The sequence below is a fragment of the Oncorhynchus kisutch genome, linkage group LG17 (genome assembly GCF_002021735.2).
Source record: "Oncorhynchus kisutch isolate 150728-3 linkage group LG17, Okis_V2, whole genome shotgun sequence".
In the NCBI taxonomy this organism is placed as follows: Eukaryota; Metazoa; Chordata; class Actinopteri; order Salmoniformes; family Salmonidae; genus Oncorhynchus; species Oncorhynchus kisutch.
Genome location: NC_034190.2, coordinates 31,062,593 through 31,081,270, shown reverse-complemented (window position 1 = coordinate 31,081,270; position 18,678 = coordinate 31,062,593). Strand labels below are relative to the sequence as shown.

The window sequence follows — 18,678 nt, the reverse complement described above, 5'->3', positions numbered from 1 at the left end:
TATCGCGTTTCATATCACCATGACAAGAGATCAAGAGAAGAGAAACTTTCGAGGATTTCAAAAACGAGAGACATAGAATTAGATGTCTAAAGTCTGTCTTCCAGATAGCTATTAGATCAATTATCTTTCACCGACTATGGATAACCTCAACTCCTCCAACACCTCCAGCTTGGACCCCACCTCCCCGGATTCGGGCCGCCTGATTTCGAGCATCATCCTGGGGTTGTGCTGTGCGTTGGGCCTCCCTGGTAACATAGCTGTCCTGGTGTTCATCCTGCGCGGCTCGTCCCGACGCCCCAACTTTACCCTGTGCCTCATACTGAACCTGGCGTCCTCCGACATCTTATGCCTGGCCACTGTGCCCATGTGGATTTATTCTCTCCTGCACGGCTGGACTCTGGGCAGTGCCACCTGCAAGCTAGCCACCTTCCTGCTCTACCTCAGCCTGTACGCGAACGTGCTAACGGTCACTCTACTCGGTGTCCAGCGCTATCTCCAGGTGTTATACCCGCAAATGTGGAACCGGCTGGGGCGCAAGGGGAAGGCGGTGCTGGTCCTGGCCCTGTGGGGGCTCGCCTGCGCCCTGACTGCCCCCGCCGTGACCACTCGCTATGTGGGTGATGGCGAGCTCAAGTGCCGGAGACACAGTGAATCCGATGCTGAAAGAGTAGCGGTCCTCATCTTGGAGACCTTTCTGGGGTTTGTGGTCCCATTCTTTGTGCTGGTCACGTCCTACTGCTGCCTCCACCGGCAGGTGAACCAGACGGCGCTGTTCAACAGCGCCAGGTTGACGCGGCTGGTCACCAGTGTTCTGGTCGCCTTCTTTGTCCTCTGGGTCCCCGTGCACATTGTCAACATGGTGGACATTGCCGGCATGGTGCTGCGGGCTTCCCGGCCAGAGGCGTCGGCAGTGCTGCTGCGCCACAGGAGCGCGGCAGCACGTGTCGTCCGGAGCTTCACATTTGTCAACAGCTGTTTGGACCCCTTCCTGTACGCCTTCGCCTCACGGAGGAACTGGAATTAGCCCAAGCGGGAAGCAGGCCACAAAGATCTGATGTCTGAAGTTGTCCTCTGCAGGTGCGACAAAAGGGATGTGACTGGCATGCCAACCCATAACCCTCACCCTACCCATAACCAACCCCCCTAACCGTAACAAGTCCTTTCACCCCTGCTATTTGTCCTCAACAAAACCCCCATTATTTGGTTGCTGAATCTGGGTCTGTATAGCCTGTACTTTCTGTGTATCCATAGGGTAGCCTAGATTAGTCCCTTTGGCGATCTATCTCCCTTCAAGCTTGACCACCGTTGGTGAAATCCTCAATTATATTGCTTCCGTGAGCTTTCTCATGCATAAATAAATTGGTAATGTTTTCATGATTAACTAGATTTTTGGTTTCTCTTGCAGTACACGTAGGCTACTTCTGCTTTGTTTCGGAGGAGCCCCAATTTCCCACTCTAAAAAATCAACTAGGGCATGTGTTTGATTAGCAAACTAGAAATATGTTTGCATTAAATGAATTAATCGTGTTTATGTTCATTGTTTGTTGTACATGACTCAAAGAAAATCCCGATGAATTAAATTAATTAATGTAAATCCAATGAGAATGAGGTCCCTCAAAACAATGACTCTGATATGGTTAGCTATTGAGCATGCTCCAAGCCCACCGGATGCAAAAAAGTTCGTAGGAGGGGGACGTTTCATGGACGAATAACCAGGACTTGCAAGAGTACTTTCACCTAATCATTTGGCATCCTTGATATTAAGGGTAAGTAATTCAGACATATCTACATGAATTGATTTAGTTCAATAGGGTGAGTGATAAATAGTTATTTGACATTTGAGACATTTCTCAGGGGGTGTTTAAGTTACTGTTAGTCATTCTTCAATGTCCAGAGAATATGAAGTTATTGCGCAAGACGTATCCGCGGGCTCATATGTTGCGTTTCCTGCCTAAGAAATAAATGTTCATGCGTGACTGCGTCTCCCTACCGGCGCCTTGTGATGACTCTTCAAGTTTTTCATCTAGGAGCCAGGCTAAATAGCTTAACCAGAGGACCTTTTTCTGCCTCTGTAACATCACATTAGCTCATCAGTAGGATCTTTTCCTTTGTATTTGGTCTTCATTGGTCTGTCATGGAAATCATATTTGGCCGTAAAATTTTTTTTTAATTTAAAAAGAAAATATATATATTGAATCTATTTAATTAGGTGAAATATTGCATGTTGTTTTTCTGCTCTCTGGTCCTAATATATATATATATATATAAGGTTGAGTAACAGTCTTCACATTTCAGTGTGTGTAATTATAGATATTGTAATACTTATTCACAATAGAAATATTTCTTCTGTTGTATAAACTTTGTAAAATAATATATATTTTTACCAGATACATCACAAAATAAAGCAGTGTCATCGTGCTCTGAGATTTGTATGCACCTCCTCGACAATACATGATAAGTTCATATTTTTGTCTTTTATTATTATTATCTGTTATCATATTTACACTTGCGTTTTAATGATGTAGCTGAAATGCCATGTTAAATATTTAGTGTTATCTACTTTATTACCGTATTTGAGGAAATACGGTATATTTATTTTTATCATTTGCTAATGCATATAATTTTTTTCATTTCAGCGACATATGTGGCATTGCAAACGTGTCGCCAGGGAGGGTAGTAGGTACAAATACTTAACATTATAAACTACATCATTATGGAAGAAGCCAACATTATCTGTGCATACAGTTGAAGTCAGAATTTTACATACACTTAGGTTGGAGTCATTAAAACTAGTTTTTCAACCACTCCACAAATTTCTTGTTAACAAACTATAGTTTTGGCAAGTCGGTTAGGGCATCTACTTTGTGCACGACACAAGTAATTTTTCCAACAGTTGTTTACAGACGGTGAAATAATCTGTATCACAATTCCAGTGGGTCAGAAGTTTACACACACTAAGTTGACTGTGCCTTTTAAACAGCTTGGAAAAGCTTCCAGAAAATTATGTAATGGCTTTAGACGCTTCTGATAGGCTAATTAACATAATTTGGGTCAATTGGAGGTGTACCTGTGGATGTATTTCAAGGCCGACCTTCAAACTCAGTGCCACTTTGCTTGACATGGGAAAATCAAAAGAAATCAGCCAAGACCTCAGGAAAAAAATGGTAGACCTCCACAAGTCTGGTTCATCCTTGGGAGCAAAACACCTGAAGGTACCACGTTCATCTGTACAAACAATAGTACGCAAGTATAAACACCATGGGACCACGTAGCCGTCATACCGCTTAGGAAGGAGACACGTTCTGTCTCCTAGAGATGGATGTACTCTGGTGCAAAAAGTGCAACTCAATCCCAGAACAACAGCAAATGACCTTGTGAAGATGCTGGAGGAAACCGGTACAAACTTATCTATATCCACAGTAAAACTAGTCCCATATCGACATAACCTAAAAAGCCAGACTACAGTTTGCAACTGCACATGGGGACAAAGATTGTACTTTTTGGAGAAATGTCCTCTGGTCTGATGAAACAAAAATGGAACTGTTTGACCATAATGACCATCTTTATGTTTGAAGGAAAAAGGGTGATGCTTGCAAGCCGAAGAACACCATCCCAACCGTGAAGCATGGGGGTGGCAGCATCATGTTGTGAGGGTGCTTTGCTGCAGGAGGGACTGGTGCATGTCACTAAATAGATGAGGGAGGAAAATGATGTGGATATATTGAAGCAAAATCTCAAGATATCAGTTAGGAAGTTAAAGGTTGGCCGCAAATGGGTCTTCCAAACAGACAATGACGCCAAGCATACTTCGAAAGTTGTGGCAAAATGGCTGAGAACAATTTTCACGTGCATTTCCACCAATTCTTTTTTTTTACTGAGAAAGTCTGTGGTATTGCGTGAGGCCGATCGGTTTTATCTTCCCATTTGTACTCAAACCTTCGTATCAAATTGCTACGTTTTTCTAAGGAGTTCATGCGGCATATCAACTGTACCTCTATCTACATTATTTTGCTGAGCTCGATCGGTACTCTCCACGCATGAAGGAGATCTTTCGACGCAAAGGTGGAGCGGCTGGAAGAAAGACATCTCATGGTTGGCCATCTCCAAGGTTTGTATTAAAGTGGTTATGCTTATAAAATGCTTTTTATGCCCCTGTCATTACAATTGCGTGAGCATAATTCTCTATACATATGGTAGGCAAATGTGCCAAGAGGTATGCAGGTTTTCACTTAATCAAAACACTTAATCATGTGATTCTACTGATTACATCTGCTTCAGCCAGAGATGAGGTAATTGGTAAACTCACATGGTGAACTTTTTGGTCAGAATGCCTCATTTTGTGTTTTGATTTGGTTGAGATCTTGTTGAGATCTTGTGTAGATGTTGAGTACTAGTCTTTTGGGCTCCAGAGACCTAAGTATTGTCTACCACACCAATAACCTTGCTCAAAACTTGCAGTTTGCGACCAAGACTGCAGAGTTCTTTTTTTTCAAACTGCTGCCTAAAATGCTGAATATTGTCAGAATGGGTTCCCTTTTTTCCCCCTCAGGATGACACAATTACATACAAGATGAGCATGTGTCAAGTCCTTGAGCACCTTCCTGAACGAAGACCATGAGAAACTTGTGACGGAATATCTGGTGAGTTACTACATACACTGATGTTACTTCCTTCCCTAGTTCTCCAATGAATGCTTTCAGTGCTCACTGGGATGTCCAACCTTATATTTCATGTTGTACTATTTTTTTAAATAATGTATGTATCTGTATTACTTCATACAGTTGGAAATGTACAGACTTAATTTGTTGACAATTTTATGAAGAAAATTACGTTTGTTTTACAATTGACAATTTTATGCTCAGCAATCAGCATATTTAACTTTGCCTTGCCTTGCCTTGCCACACTTTGTCTAGACTCGGAAAATGTATTTGTCAGATTTTACTCCACAGAACACAAACCTTGAGTCCAACACTTCCATGGAGCTAACTGTAATGGGAGTGTATGTCATAAAGAAGGATGGTGTGGAGCCTGGAGATGACCCAGAGGACATCGGTGTGGAGGCCCTCGGTGGTTTGGGGAACATTGCGATGGCTTGTGCTCTGTTGTTTGGACTGATATACTGTTTGGACCTAAGCTACCCACCAGAGCTCAAATACACTTTTGAAGTCCTGCAGAAGATTATTCTAAATCTGGACGTGCAGAGGTTGTTGTCACAATTCCAAAAAAACCAAAACAAGCTCACTCCAGAAGCTTGAAGAAGACTGATAGAAGTCTGGTATTTGTCCATATCTCTGCAATGCAGATTTTTTCTTTAATGTTTAACTTTGAATGTTTAAAATTTGAGCTCATAAAAATGTTCAAAAGGACTATTTCATTTAGTTTGCTCAAAGGAATGCGACTAAGATTGTTGTCTCATAGGTTGAAACGTCTCCTACGTTTGTTTGTGTGTGGGTGGAGCAGACACAGAGCAGTGTTGTTGAACACATGTTAAATAGGAAGAATACATCATTAATGGTTATAGCCTCCTTAAAATGTAGTATTTGTATTTACAATGATTTTTTTTAAAGCAAACAAACAAAATTGCACACGCAACATTACAGTAATTCTTCACTACCTCTGATTTAATTTGTTTTAAAACGGTGTTAAAATGCATATTGTTGCAGTCGTGCACACATCTTTCTGGGTGATTAGTATATTTAGGCCAAGTATATTTTGTAGGGTCCAATGTATAATTTATTGCATTTTTATAAATGTGTTTTAAGAAGTTTAATTGTTGCACTTAGAATTTTAAAACTTGAAATGACAGTCATGCTCAAATCCTGAAACATTGTTTTAAGGCTGTTTTCTTAATGAGCCTCTTATTTTGTTGGCAAAATATTCTACATGTATTTGTTACAAAAGTTGGAAGAAATTGTTGAACGTTAACCTTAAATGATAAAAGTGCACACATTTTGCAAGACTGTTTTCTTGAAGCCACTACGTGTAGGATTTGGAAGTGAATACAGCATTCCCAATTGCATAATTTATATGGTTCAAATTTGACACAAACAAAATGAGTCTTGGTGAAAATTGGTGCGTTTCATTGAGTGCCGGAAGGAATTTAGTCACTTACTGTTTTAGTCAGTAATGAAGTTAAAAATGACTGCCAGTAGTAACTGACATTGTGGAGATGTGTAAAAAAGACTGTAGAGATAATGATGGTAAAGATCTGGTGTAATGTTAGGTTCACAGGAGGTCAGAGTGTCTCTAGTTGCGTAATCCTTCTCGACTGAGTGAACATTGCTTTGGAAGTTCTTTCGTCTCCTACATGCATTGCTGTGGGTGGAACGGTTCTAAAATGTACCTGTTATTTACTCAACTCATTTAATCCTCTTGGTCTCTTAGCTTTGGAGTTTGCGTCAACCATCCTTCAGAGCAGTGTGGTTGCAATTAGGACTGTTGGTTTGTATTCTCAGGTTGCATGGAGGTAAATTGAGGCCTGCTAATATAACTAAAGGGAAGTTTAGCATGAGATGGTTAAAGGGGAGAAAGCCGGGAAGAATAGGGTTCTTGGCAGCTGTATGCTAAAGCCAAATATTAAATCAAATGTTTTTGCATGTTGTCCTTTTTTATGTATGTTAGTGGATCTTTAGTAATTGAATTACACTGAATGCTTACTAGCAATGAAAACAACACTAATTGAAACATAAGATTGACATTAGTATAACACAAATCTGCTTACATACCTCTTAGTGCGCATTTAGCATTTTCCAAGATAATCCATCCACCTGACAGGTGCACCTTGTGCTGGGGACAATAAAAGGTCCCTTTTATGCCAGTCTTGTGCCACAGATGTATAACAGTTTGACAGATCGTACAATTAGCATGCTGGCTGCAGGAATGTCCACCAGAGCTGTTGCCAGATAATGTAATGTTCATTTCTCTACCATAATCCGCCTCCATCGTCGTTTTAGATAATTTGGTTGTAGAAATGGCGTTTTATCGATTGCAATTTGAATGCACAGAGATAACTGTGAGGAGATCCGGAGGCCCATTGTCGTGCCATTTATCTGCCGCCATCACCTCATGTTTCAGCATGATAATGTGCATAGAGTTTTGAAACATGAGCCATTTTGATGATCTGTTTAGATGTTTGTGCGTGGAGTTGTGAAAATGTACCACACTTGTGAAAATTGCACCAAAGTGAAACTTAAGTAAAACACCCACTATACACATCACCCAGACTGCCATTACACACTGTGGTCAGAGGAGGGCGACAGAGCTCCACTACTGTCCCTCATGAGAAGGTTTGAAGGAAATAGAGGCAGCAATTCTACTGTTCAGCTTCATTTACCTTCTCCTGGGACTGACAACCACTGTTGAGGGACATCACACACTGTGTGGGCGAGTCAAACTAGGCCCCATTTAATAAATAGTTGTTACAATGTGTGGTTTGTCTATGATTTTAGTATTCTCAGATTTGATATACATTAGGCTGCCTCCATATTCTTCTTACCTTTTCATGGGGGACAGTTGTGGAGCTCTGTCACCCTCCTCTGACCACAGTGTGTAATGGCAGTCTGTGTGATGTTTTTTTTTTTTACCTTTATTTAAGGTAGGCAAGTCAGTTAAGAAATAAATCTTATTTTCAATGACGGCCTAGGAACAGTGGGATAACTGCCTTGTTCAGGGGCAGAACGACAGATTTTTACCTTGCCAGCTTGGGGATTCAATCTTGCAACCTTTCGGTTACAAGTCCAACGCTCTAAGCACTAGGTTACCTGCCATTTTCTTCACTCACTTTGGTTAAATTTTCACACGTATGTGGTACATTTTCACAACTCTAAGCACAAACATTTAAACAGATCATCAAAATGGCTCATGTTTCAAAACTCTAAGCACATTTTTAACTGACTGAGTACAACTGGAACACGCCGTCGTACACGTCGATCCAGAGCATCTCAAACATGCCATCTGAACAAGATGGCTCCGATGGAGATGGCAGCATCGCGACATGTTCTTTGCAGTATTTAGTTTTTTATGTACTATTATTTGCTTAGGAAATGTTTTTTTGTCATTACATATAGCCGGGAAGAACTATTGGATATTAGAGCGACAGTACCTTACCAGAAGTACCAGCATTACGACTAGGAATACGACTTCCCTGGAGCAGATCCTTTGATCGGCGGAGGAGAGGCACTCGAGGCGGCCTGTTGATTCAATTTAGGAGGGCGCACACCACCCACCACTTCCGAGTATATTACTTGCTAATGTTCAGTCTTTGGAAAACAAAGTTGATGAGCTTAGAGCAAGGGTTTCTTTCCAGAGAGACATCGGGGCCTGTAACATACTTTGTTTCACAGAAACATGGCTCTCTCGGGATACTCTGTCGGAGTCGGTAAAGCCTGCAGGATTCTCACTACATTGCGCAGACAGGAATAAATATCTCTCTGGAAAGTAGAAGGGCGGAGGGGTGTGTTTCATGATTAAAGGCTCATGGTGTAATTCTAGGAACGTACAGGAACTCAAGTCCTTTTTGTTCACCCGACCTAGAGTACCTTACAATTATATGCCGACCATATTATCTCCCAAGAGAATTCTCCTCTGTCATTGCCGCGGCCATTTACATCCCACCTCAAGCTGATACCTTGACGGCCCTCAAAGAACTTCACTGGACTTTGCCCAAATCGGAAACTATATATCCTGTGGCTGCATTTATTGTAGCTGGGGATTTTAACAAAGCACATCTGAGGACTAGGCTGCCGAAGTTCTATAAACATATCGACTGTACTACTTCCGCTGCTAAGACTCTCAACCATTGCTATTCAAACTTCCGGAATGCTTACAAGGCCCTCCCCCGCCCTCCTTTTGGCAAATCTGACCACAACTCCTTCTTGCTCCTCCCGTACTATAGGCAGAGACACAAACAGGAAGTATCCGTGCTTCAAACTATTCAATGCTGGTCTGACCAATCGGAATCCACTCTTCAGGATTGTTTTTAGCTTGCGAAAATAATCTATACGCATACACGGATGCGGTGACTGAGTTTATAAGGAAGTGTATAGGAGATGTAGTACCCACTGTGACTATTAAAACCTACCCTAACCAGAAACCGTGGATAAATGGTAGAATTTGTGCGAAACTGAAAGCACGAACCACTGCATTTAACAATGGCAAGGTGAATGGTAATATGGCAGAATATAAAGAGTGTAGCTATTCACTCCGCAAGGCAATCAAACAAGCTAAACGTCTGTATAGAGTAGAGGTCGACCCGATTAATCGGAATGGCCGATTAATTAGGGCCGATTTCAAGTTTCCATAACAATCGGAAATCGTTATTTTTGGACATCGATTAGGCCGATAAAAAAAAAAAGGTTACATTTTTTAGTTTTTTTACACCTTTATTTAATCTTTATTTAACTAGGCAAGTCAGTTAAGAACACATTCTTATTTTCAATGATGGCCTAGGAACGGTGGGTTAACTGCCTCGTTCAGGGGCAGAACGACATATTTTCATCTTGTCAGCTCGGGGGATCCAATCTTGCAACCTTAGAGTTAACTAGTCCAACGCTATAACCACCTGCCTCTCGTTGCACTCCACAAGGAGACTGCCTGTTATGCGAATGCAGTAAGCCAAGGTAAGTTGCTAGCTAGCATTAAACTTATCTTATAAAAAACAATAAATCAATCAATCATAATCACTAGTTAACTACACATGGTTGATGATATTACTAGTTTATCTAGCGTGTCCTTCGTTGCATATAATCTGACTGAGCATACAAGCATACAAGTATCTAAGTATCTGACTGAGCGGTGGTCGGCAGCAGCAGGCTCGTAAGCATTCATTGAAACAGCACTTTCGTGCATTTTGCCAGCAGCTCTTTGTTGTACGTCAAGCATTGTGCTGTTTATGACTTCAAGCATGTCAACTCCCGAGATGAGGCTGGTGTAACCGAAGTGAAATGGCGAGCTAGTTAGCGCGTGCTAATAGCGTTTCAAACGTCACTCGCTCTGAGACTTGGAGTGGTTGTTCCCCTTGCTCTGCATGGGTAACGCTGCTTCAAGGGTGGCTGTTGTCGTTGTGTTCCTGGTTCGAGCCCAGAGAGGAGCGAGGAGAGGGACGGAAGCTATACTGTTACACTGGCAATACTAAAGTGCCTATAAGAACATCCAATAGTCAAAGGTTAATGAAATACAAATGGTATAGAGGGAAATAGTCCTATACTTCCTATAATAACTACAACCTAAAACTTCTTACCTGGGAATATTGAAGACTCATGTTAAAAGGAACCACCAGCTTTCATATGTTCTCATGTTCTGAGCAAGGAACTTAAACGTTAGCTTTCTTACATGGCACATATTGCACTTTTACTTTCTTCTCCAACACCACAATTTTTTTACATCGGCCGATTAATCGGTATCGGCTTTGTTTGCTCTCCAATAACCGGTATCGGTATCGGCATGGAAAAATCATAATCGGTTGACCTCTAGTATAGAGTTAAAGTGGAATCGCAATTCAATGGCTCAGACATGAGACGTATGTGGCAGGGACTACAGACAATCACGGACTACAAAAGGAAAACCAGCCGCGTCACCGAGACCAAGGTCTTGCTTCCGGACAGGCTAAACACATTCTTTGCATGCTTTGAGGATAACATAGTGCCACCGACGCGGCCTGCTATCAAGGACTGTGGGCTCTCCTTCTCCGTGGACGATTTGAGTAAAACATTTAAATGTGTTAACCCTCGCAAGGCTGCCAGCCCAGACAGCATCTCTAGCCGCATCCTCAGAGAATGTGCAGACCAGCTGGCTGGTGTGTTTACAGGCATGTTCAATCTCTACCTATCCCAGTCTGCTGTCCCCACATGCTTCAAGATGGCCACCACTGTTCCTGTACCCAAGAAGGCAAAGGTAACTGAACTCAATGGCTATCGCCCCGTAGCACTCACCTCTGTCATCATGAAGTGCTTTGAGAGACTAGTCAAGGATCATATCACCTCTACCTTACCAGACATCCTAGACCCACTTCAATTTGCTTACCGCCCCAATAGATCCACAGACGATGCAATCGCCATCACTGTACTCTGCCATAAACCAACTGGACAAGAGGAACACCAATGTTAGAATGCTGTTTATTGACTATAGCTCAGCATTCAACACCATAGTACCCTCCAATCTCATCATTAAACTAGAGGCCCTGGGTCTGAACCCCGCCCTGTGCAACTGGGTCCTAGACTTCCTGACGGGCCACCCCCAGGTGATGAAGGTAGGAAACATCCCCTCTACTCTGCTGATCCCACAAGGGTGCGAGCTGAGCCCCCTCCTGAACTCCCTGTTCACCCATGACTGCGTGGCCAAGCACGCCTCCAACTCAATCCTCAAGTTTGCAGACAACACAACAGTAGTAGGCTTGATAACCAACGATGACAAGACAGCCTACAGTGAGGAGGTGAGGGCTCTGGGAGTGCGGTGCCCGGAAAACAACCTCTCATTCAACGTCAACAAAACAAAGGAGATGATTGTGGACTTCAGGAAACAGCAGAGGGCACACCCCCCTATCTACATCAATGGGACCACAGTGGAGAAGGTGGAAAGCTTCAAGTTCCTTGGTGTACACATCACTGACAAAGTGAAATGGACCACCCACACAGACAGTGTGGTGAAGAAAGCGCAACAGAGCCTCTGCAACCTCAGGAGGCTAAAGACATTTGGCTTGTAACCTAAAACCCTCACAAACCTTTACAGATGCACAATTGAAAGCATCCTGTCAGGCTGTATCACTGCCTGGTACGGAAACTGCACCGCCCGCAACCACAAGGCTCTCCAGAGGGTGGTATGGTCTGCAGAACGCATTACCGGGGGCAAACTACCCGCCCTCCAGGATACCTACAGCACCCGATGTCACAGGAAGGCCAAAAAGATCATCAAGGAGATCAAACCGAGCCCAAGCCCAAGCCCAAGCCCGATCCCAAAATCCAATTTATTTATATAGCCCTTCGTACATCAGCTTATATCTCAAAGTGCTGTACAGACACCCAGCCTAAAACCCCAAACAGCAAGCAATGCAGGTGTAGGAGCACTAATCACGTGTATGTGACCCAAAAAAATGATTTGATTCAGGCCTACTATTGGAAACTTGACTTATTTCATCTCTCTCTCTCTCTGTAATGTACGCGTGCGCGCACACACACACATTTGCATAAAATATGAGATATTTGCATAGCTGTCCTGCCTCATTGCTCCACATACTTTTAAAACCCCAGTGTTGATCAGTGACTGTTCACTCCTTTCAGAGCCACTGACACGCAGCACAATGATGATGTCACTGATTCTACTGCTGGGGACACTGGGGCTCCTTGTTCAGGGTGAGAGACACTAACTTTGATTTATTATGGGTTTGGCTTCAGAGATACACATTCGTTAATTTGACAGTTTTGTTTAAAAGGCTTTGCTTTTATGATATGTTTGTTGTTGTGATAACCTTACTAATCAACCTTTCTTCACCTTTGTTTATCTTTCAGAATCATCAGCAGATATAATTCTGACTCAGTCTCCTAAATCTCAGTCTGTTATGTCCAGGAGAGACTGTTTCAATCAGCTGTACAGCCAGTTCAAGTACTAGTCATAATCTCCACTGGTACCTGCAGAAACCTGGAGAAGCTCCTAAACTCCTGGTTTATTATGCAACAACCCGTCAGTCTGGGATTCCAGGTCGTTTCAGTGGGAGTGGATCTGGTAGTTCTTATACTCATTACACTCTGACCATCAGTGGAGTCCAGGCTGAAGATGCAGCAGATTACTACTGTCAGCAGGGTGCCAGCTTTCCATTCACACAGTGTTAGAACACCATACAAAAACCTCCTGCAGCTAAAGAGGAACTGCTCTGACTCAACAGCTGCAGAGCTACGGAGTCTCCCGTATTCTAAAGTATTCTAAACTCCAATTCTTTGAAATATGACGCATACTGTACATTTCTCTCAATATATTCTCCAAAAAAATGTAAATCATTGTAAACACACTGGGACCACTAAGGATACAGAGCTGTAGAAAATGCTTTCTTTTTAAGGACATGTTAAGCAAAATTCAGAATAGGTTTATATTTATGCTTTGACTTCTCTTCATATTGTAAGAAGCACCCATTTCATTATGCAATAGCATGAATGTTGACCCTGTCCAAACCCAACCATTTATGCCCTACTCAACTTCTATACCTCTCCAATCTTGACAGAGGGAATACAGTCATTTCGTTTCAATTCAAGAAGAACGATTTTGATTTCATCGTGATACAGTATATCTGTCACAAATAAATGTAGATCACGTATAAATATAAAGACCTGAGAGTGAAGTCCCCAACTTGAACGTTATGCAAAGTCCAGCGTGAATTCTGGTTCTCCAGCCCTAGTCAGCTCTAGTCAGACACACACAGCTGCCCCAGTCCCAGAGGGTTTGAGGCTGGGAGATTGTGTTCTGTGGTGAGGCTGAAAGTGATATTTGCATGGGCAGGGTTACTGCAACACTCCCAGAATAGAGCAGCACAGTAGCCAGATGTTCACCTGTCCCAGATAGTTCCAGTGAGTTTAGAACACATGTCTTCAGTATTAGAAACCTCATGAAGATCCATGGGTTTATAATGTCTTCAGTATTAGTAACATCATGAAGACCAGTGAGTTTAGAGCACATGGTTTTAGTATTAGTAACATCATAAAGACCAGTGGGATTATAATATGTCTTTAGTATTAGTAACATCATGAAGACCAGTGAGTTTAGAACATGTCTTTAGTATTAGTAACATCATGAAGACCAGTGAGTTTAGAACATGTCTTTAGTATTAGTAACATCATAAAGACCAGTGGGTTTATAATATGTCTTTAGTATTAGTAACATCATGAAGACCAGTGAGTTTAGAACATGTCTTTAGTATTAGAAACATCATAAGACCAGTGGGTTTAGAACATGTATTTAGTATTAGTAACATCATGAAGACCAGTGAGTTTAGAACATGTCTTCAGTATTAGTAACATCATGAAGACCAGTGGGTTTAGAACATGTCTTTAGTATTAGTAACATCATAAAGACCAGTGAGTTTAGAACATGTCTTTAGTATTAGTAACATCATGAAGACCAGTGAGTTTAGAACATGTCTTTAGTATTAGTAACATCATAAAGACCAGTGGGTTTATAATATGTCTTTAGTATTAGAAACATCATAAGACCAGTGGGTTTAGAACATGTCTTTAGTATTAGTAACATCATGAAGACCAGTGAGTTTAGAACATGTCTTCAGTATTAGTAACATCATGAAGACCAGTGGGTTTAGAACATGTCTTTAGTATTAGTAACATCATAAAGACCAGTGAGTTTAGAACATGTCTTCAGGATTAGTAACATCATGAAGACCAGTGAGTTTAGAGCACATGGATTCAGTTTGAGTCGTACTGTAGATATCCGTTTGACTGGTACCAAATTTGGCCCAATCAGCTAAGCGTTCATTGAGAGAGGTTCATTAACTGAAATGTATCAGTAACATTGTGTTTCATGGCAGAGCTCTCCATTCTTTATGAAAACTAAACAAATCATAAAGAAACATGTCTAATGGTAAACCTCAGTAAAGAATGATATCCAGGCACACAATTTAACATTTTGAACGTCTTTATTATCTCAACATGTCAGAACCAACAGCATTACAGTAATTAGGTTCAGAACACATGTGATATGAAAGCCAAACAGATCTACTTGACATCAGAATCAGACATGTGTTCTGTTCTTTGTTCCACTATGCTAAAAGCTCCTGCTGGAGGAAGGATTCCCACACAGGATCCAGCCCAGCATTAGATCAGTGTGCTGGTATTGCTGGAACAGTAAGAAGGAGAGGTGCAGAGTAAAAACAGTGGAGTCAGAGGGGGGAGCTCATTAATCAGAACACTGGTCTCTCCTCAGTGTCTCAGAGAGAGGAGACTGGGAGCCCTGGGTGGCCTCACAGGTCACAGAGCCCACCTTCTTCCACTGGTCGACAGGGAGGGTTAGGGTGCTGCTCCAGCTGTAGTGGCCGTCCTTCTCCAGGACCCCGGGGCTCCCGGTCACCTCCCAGGTGTTGCTGCTGCTGCCGTCCACCTTCCAGCTCAGCTTCCAGTCTGAGGGGAAGCCCTTGTTGGCCAGGCACATGAGAGTGGCCTTCCCCTGCTGCAGCTCCACACTGGAGGGGGGCAGGACTGTCAGGGTGGGACGAACATCACCTAAAAGACAGGTGGGAAGTTATGGAGAGGGGAACTATCAATCATCAGACTGATATGACAATAATGATGCAGCAGTTTAACATCTTAGCTGTAAATTACGTTTTTTTCCATCAGTAGGTTTCTGTTCCTCATACAGACAGTCAGTTTATCACACTTCCCTTTGAGTAGCTACTGAAGCATATTATAACTACATGAGATGACTGAAAATACAATCAACTATCTTCAAAATTGTACTATTTAAAATGTGAAATATTCCTCCCTTATTGTAATGGAATAAACTCCTATGAATCAAACTGCATTTCATTATTAATTATTATGATGATTCTTTTAAAGAACATTTCACAGAATGTATTGAACAATTCTTAAATTATTAATTAAATTACAATTGGTTGATAATATGCCTGTGCTGAAGAAATAAATTCCAGTTGACTGTAAACACCTAACAATGAAATACATTTAGTTTAAAAGTCACACTAAAACATTTAAGTTTTAATTGAAAATAAACCTATATTCATATGAACAGCAGAAAAGCTGGACTTCACAAGATAGCAAGTCTTTTCAATAGATAGCAAATCTAAGCAATACCTTGCAGCTGAATGCTGAAGGAGTGAATTAAGTTGAATATAACCATCTTACAACAATTATATACATTTAAAAGACACATTTAAATAAAATGAATAGTGATATTATTTACGAGACTAGGTCTGTTAACCAAAAATAATAGCTTAATATTTGAGGTTTAACCAAAATATATTTTCATACAAATGGGGACTCTTATGAAGAGAATAACTCTTTAACCAAAAACATAACTATGCATAGCATTTATTTCCATTTTAATCTTAGTTTCTTCTCTCACAAGATCATCAGTGCATCTATATGCAAGGTCAGAACATTTTCTTTATTAGAGGTAGGTAAACTTACTTCCAACATCCAGTCTAGTGCCTCCACCAAAAGTGTGCCACAGTGATACAATCTCATTCAGCGGCCGTACAAAAACCTCTGACACTATAGAGACACTGCTTTTGCTCTTTGTAAAGCTACATTCATCTAAACCACTCTTATTTCAACAGTATCTCTGTTCCAAATGAATACACACGGTATAACCTTGTTTGATATATTACATCTTGAATAGGCATTTTGATTTAACTAAATTTACTTTAAGGAAAATAAATGCAAAACAAATTCTCCAAGAATAAATATACATTTCTACCTTCTATTTAAGGGAGTTGTAATAATGTTAAGAAAATGAATTTTGATTTTGATTTCAGAGGTCAAGATCAAGAACTGAATACTTACTGCCAACACTCAGTTTGGTCCCTCCACTGAAAGTCCACCACAGTGATAGATTCTGATTTACTGGCTGGACAAAAACCTCCAGACAGACACAGAGGGGAATGATAACAGAGACATGGAACTGATGCCCCCTACTGGTACACGCTGGAACTCCAGTAGACTGGACACATTCACTTTCCCCATTGAACTTTCAACATTTTGAAAATGGCTGGTTTACTAGGTTGATGTGCAGTTCCTTCAGAAAGTATTCACACCCTTTGACTTTTTCCACATTTTGTTGTCTAACAGCCTGAATTGAATGGGGACTTTTTAAGATAGTTACAGAGTGTGATGGCTGTGATAGGAGAAAACTGAGCATGGATCAACAACATTATACGATAGTTACTCCTCAATACAGTACTAACCTACAAGACAGAGTGAAAAGAAGGAAGCCTGTGCAGAATACAAATATTCCAAAACATTCATCCTGTTTGGAATAAGGCACTAAAGTAAAACTGCACAAATGTGGCATTGAAATGAACTTTATGCCCTGAAAACAAAGTGTTATGTTTGGGACAAATCCAATAAAACACATTACTGAGTACCACTCTTCATATTTTCAAGGATAGTGGAGGCTCCATATTATGGGTATGCTTGTCATCAGTCATTACAGACCTGAGGTTGATCCCAGGCTGTGTCACAGCTGGCCATGACCGGGAGACCCATGAAGCATCGCACAATTAGGCCAGCGTCTTCCGGGTTAGGTAAGAGTTTGGCCGGCCTGGATTTCCTTGTCCCATCAAGCTCTAGCGACTTCTTGTGGTGGAAAAAGCGCCTGCAAGCTGATCTCGGTTGCCAGCTGGACAGTGTTTCCTCCAACACATTGCTGTGGCTGGCTTCGAGTTCAGTGAGCAGTGTGTCAAGAAACAGTGCGGCTTTCCAGGATTGTGTTTCGCAGGACGCATGGCTCTCGACCTTCGCCTCTCCTGAGTCCATAGGGGAGTTGCTGTGATGAGACAAGACTGTAATTACAAATTGGGGAGAAAAGGGGGTAAATCTACAACAACAAAAAACACACACAGCTCATCAGGAGGAATCTGATCAGAGGCAGTTAACCCACACCTTTCACCCACTATCACTCTATGACATGAGATCAAGAGAAGAGAAAAACTTGTGAGGATTTCATGCACTCTGTTTACTAGTGTAGAGACTGTTTTAACAGTATACATTTTTTTTTAGAAACAAATAATTAAATGTCTAAAGTCTACTGTCTTCCAGATATCTCTTAGATCTCTTATCTTTCATCGACCACGGAGCACCTGAACTCCTCCAGCACCTCCAGCATGGACCCCACCTCCCTGGATTCAGGCCGCCTGATTTCAAACATCGTCCTGGGGCTGTGCTGTGTTCTGGGCCTCCCTGGTAACATAGCTGTTCTGGTGGTCAAACTGCACAGCTAGTCCCAACACCCCAACTTTACCATGTGTGTCATGCTGAACCTGGCGTCCTCCGACATCTTGTACATGGCCACGATACATGTGTGTATCTATACTCTCCTGGCTGGCTGGATTCTGGACCGCCTGCAAGCTGTCTGTATAGCCTGTACTTTCTATGTATCTATAGGGTAGCCTAGATTTGTTCCTTTGGGGATCTAACCCCCATTCAAGCTTGACCTCCATTGGTCAAATCCATCTTTCCCATGCATGAATAAATTGATTTCGTTTTAATTCATAAATAGATGTTTTGCAGTAGGCTACATAGAGGCTACTTCTGCTTTTGTTCAGAGGAGCTCCAACTTGTTCAATTACTTCATCACACTTGTTAAGTTGCCTTAAAATCTTGACAGGTATTTTACTATTGAGCACAATGGAAAAACACAGATGTATGCAACATTTCAAACCTTTTTATTTTATTTTATTTCACCTTTATTTAACCAGGTAGGCAAGTTGAGAACAAGTTCTCATTTACAATTGCGACCTGGCCAAGATAAAGCAAATCAGTTCGACAGATACAACGACACAGAGTTACACATGGAGTAAAACAAACATACAGTCAATAATACAGTATAAACAAGTCTAAATACGATGTGAGCAAATGAGGTGAGATAAGGGAGGTAAAGGCAAAAAAGGCCATGGTGGCAAAGTAAATACAATATAGCAAGTAAAACACTGGAATGGTAGATTTGCAATGGAAG

General features: G+C 41.6%; 1 protein-coding gene, 1 long non-coding RNA gene and 1 gene segment (V, D, J or C); 2 read left to right on the top strand and 1 right to left on the bottom strand.

The window, feature by feature from the left end:
• The first annotated feature begins 136 nt into the window (after positions 1-136).
• LOC109906915 (leukotriene B4 receptor 1-like) lies at positions 137-1,024 on the top strand. Its single transcript, XM_020504735.1, has one exon. The coding sequence runs from the start codon at positions 137-139 to the stop codon at positions 1,022-1,024; it is 888 nt and encodes a 295-aa protein (XP_020360324.1).
• An 11,233-nt stretch (positions 1,025-12,257) lies between these two features.
• LOC116354479 (uncharacterized) lies at positions 12,258-13,332 on the top strand. Its single transcript, XR_004203793.1, has 2 exons — positions 12,258-12,344; positions 12,501-13,332. It is a non-coding gene; the product is annotated as an uncharacterized LOC116354479 (long non-coding RNA).
• Positions 13,333-14,610: 1,278 nt separating this feature from the next.
• Positions 14,611-18,000, bottom strand: LOC109907435 (Ig kappa-b4 chain C region-like). The segment is given in 3 exon segments: positions 14,611-15,212; positions 16,509-16,692; positions 17,965-18,000. Coding segments are annotated over 3 exon segments (543 nt in total).
• Between the last annotated feature and the right edge of the window lie 678 nt (positions 18,001-18,678).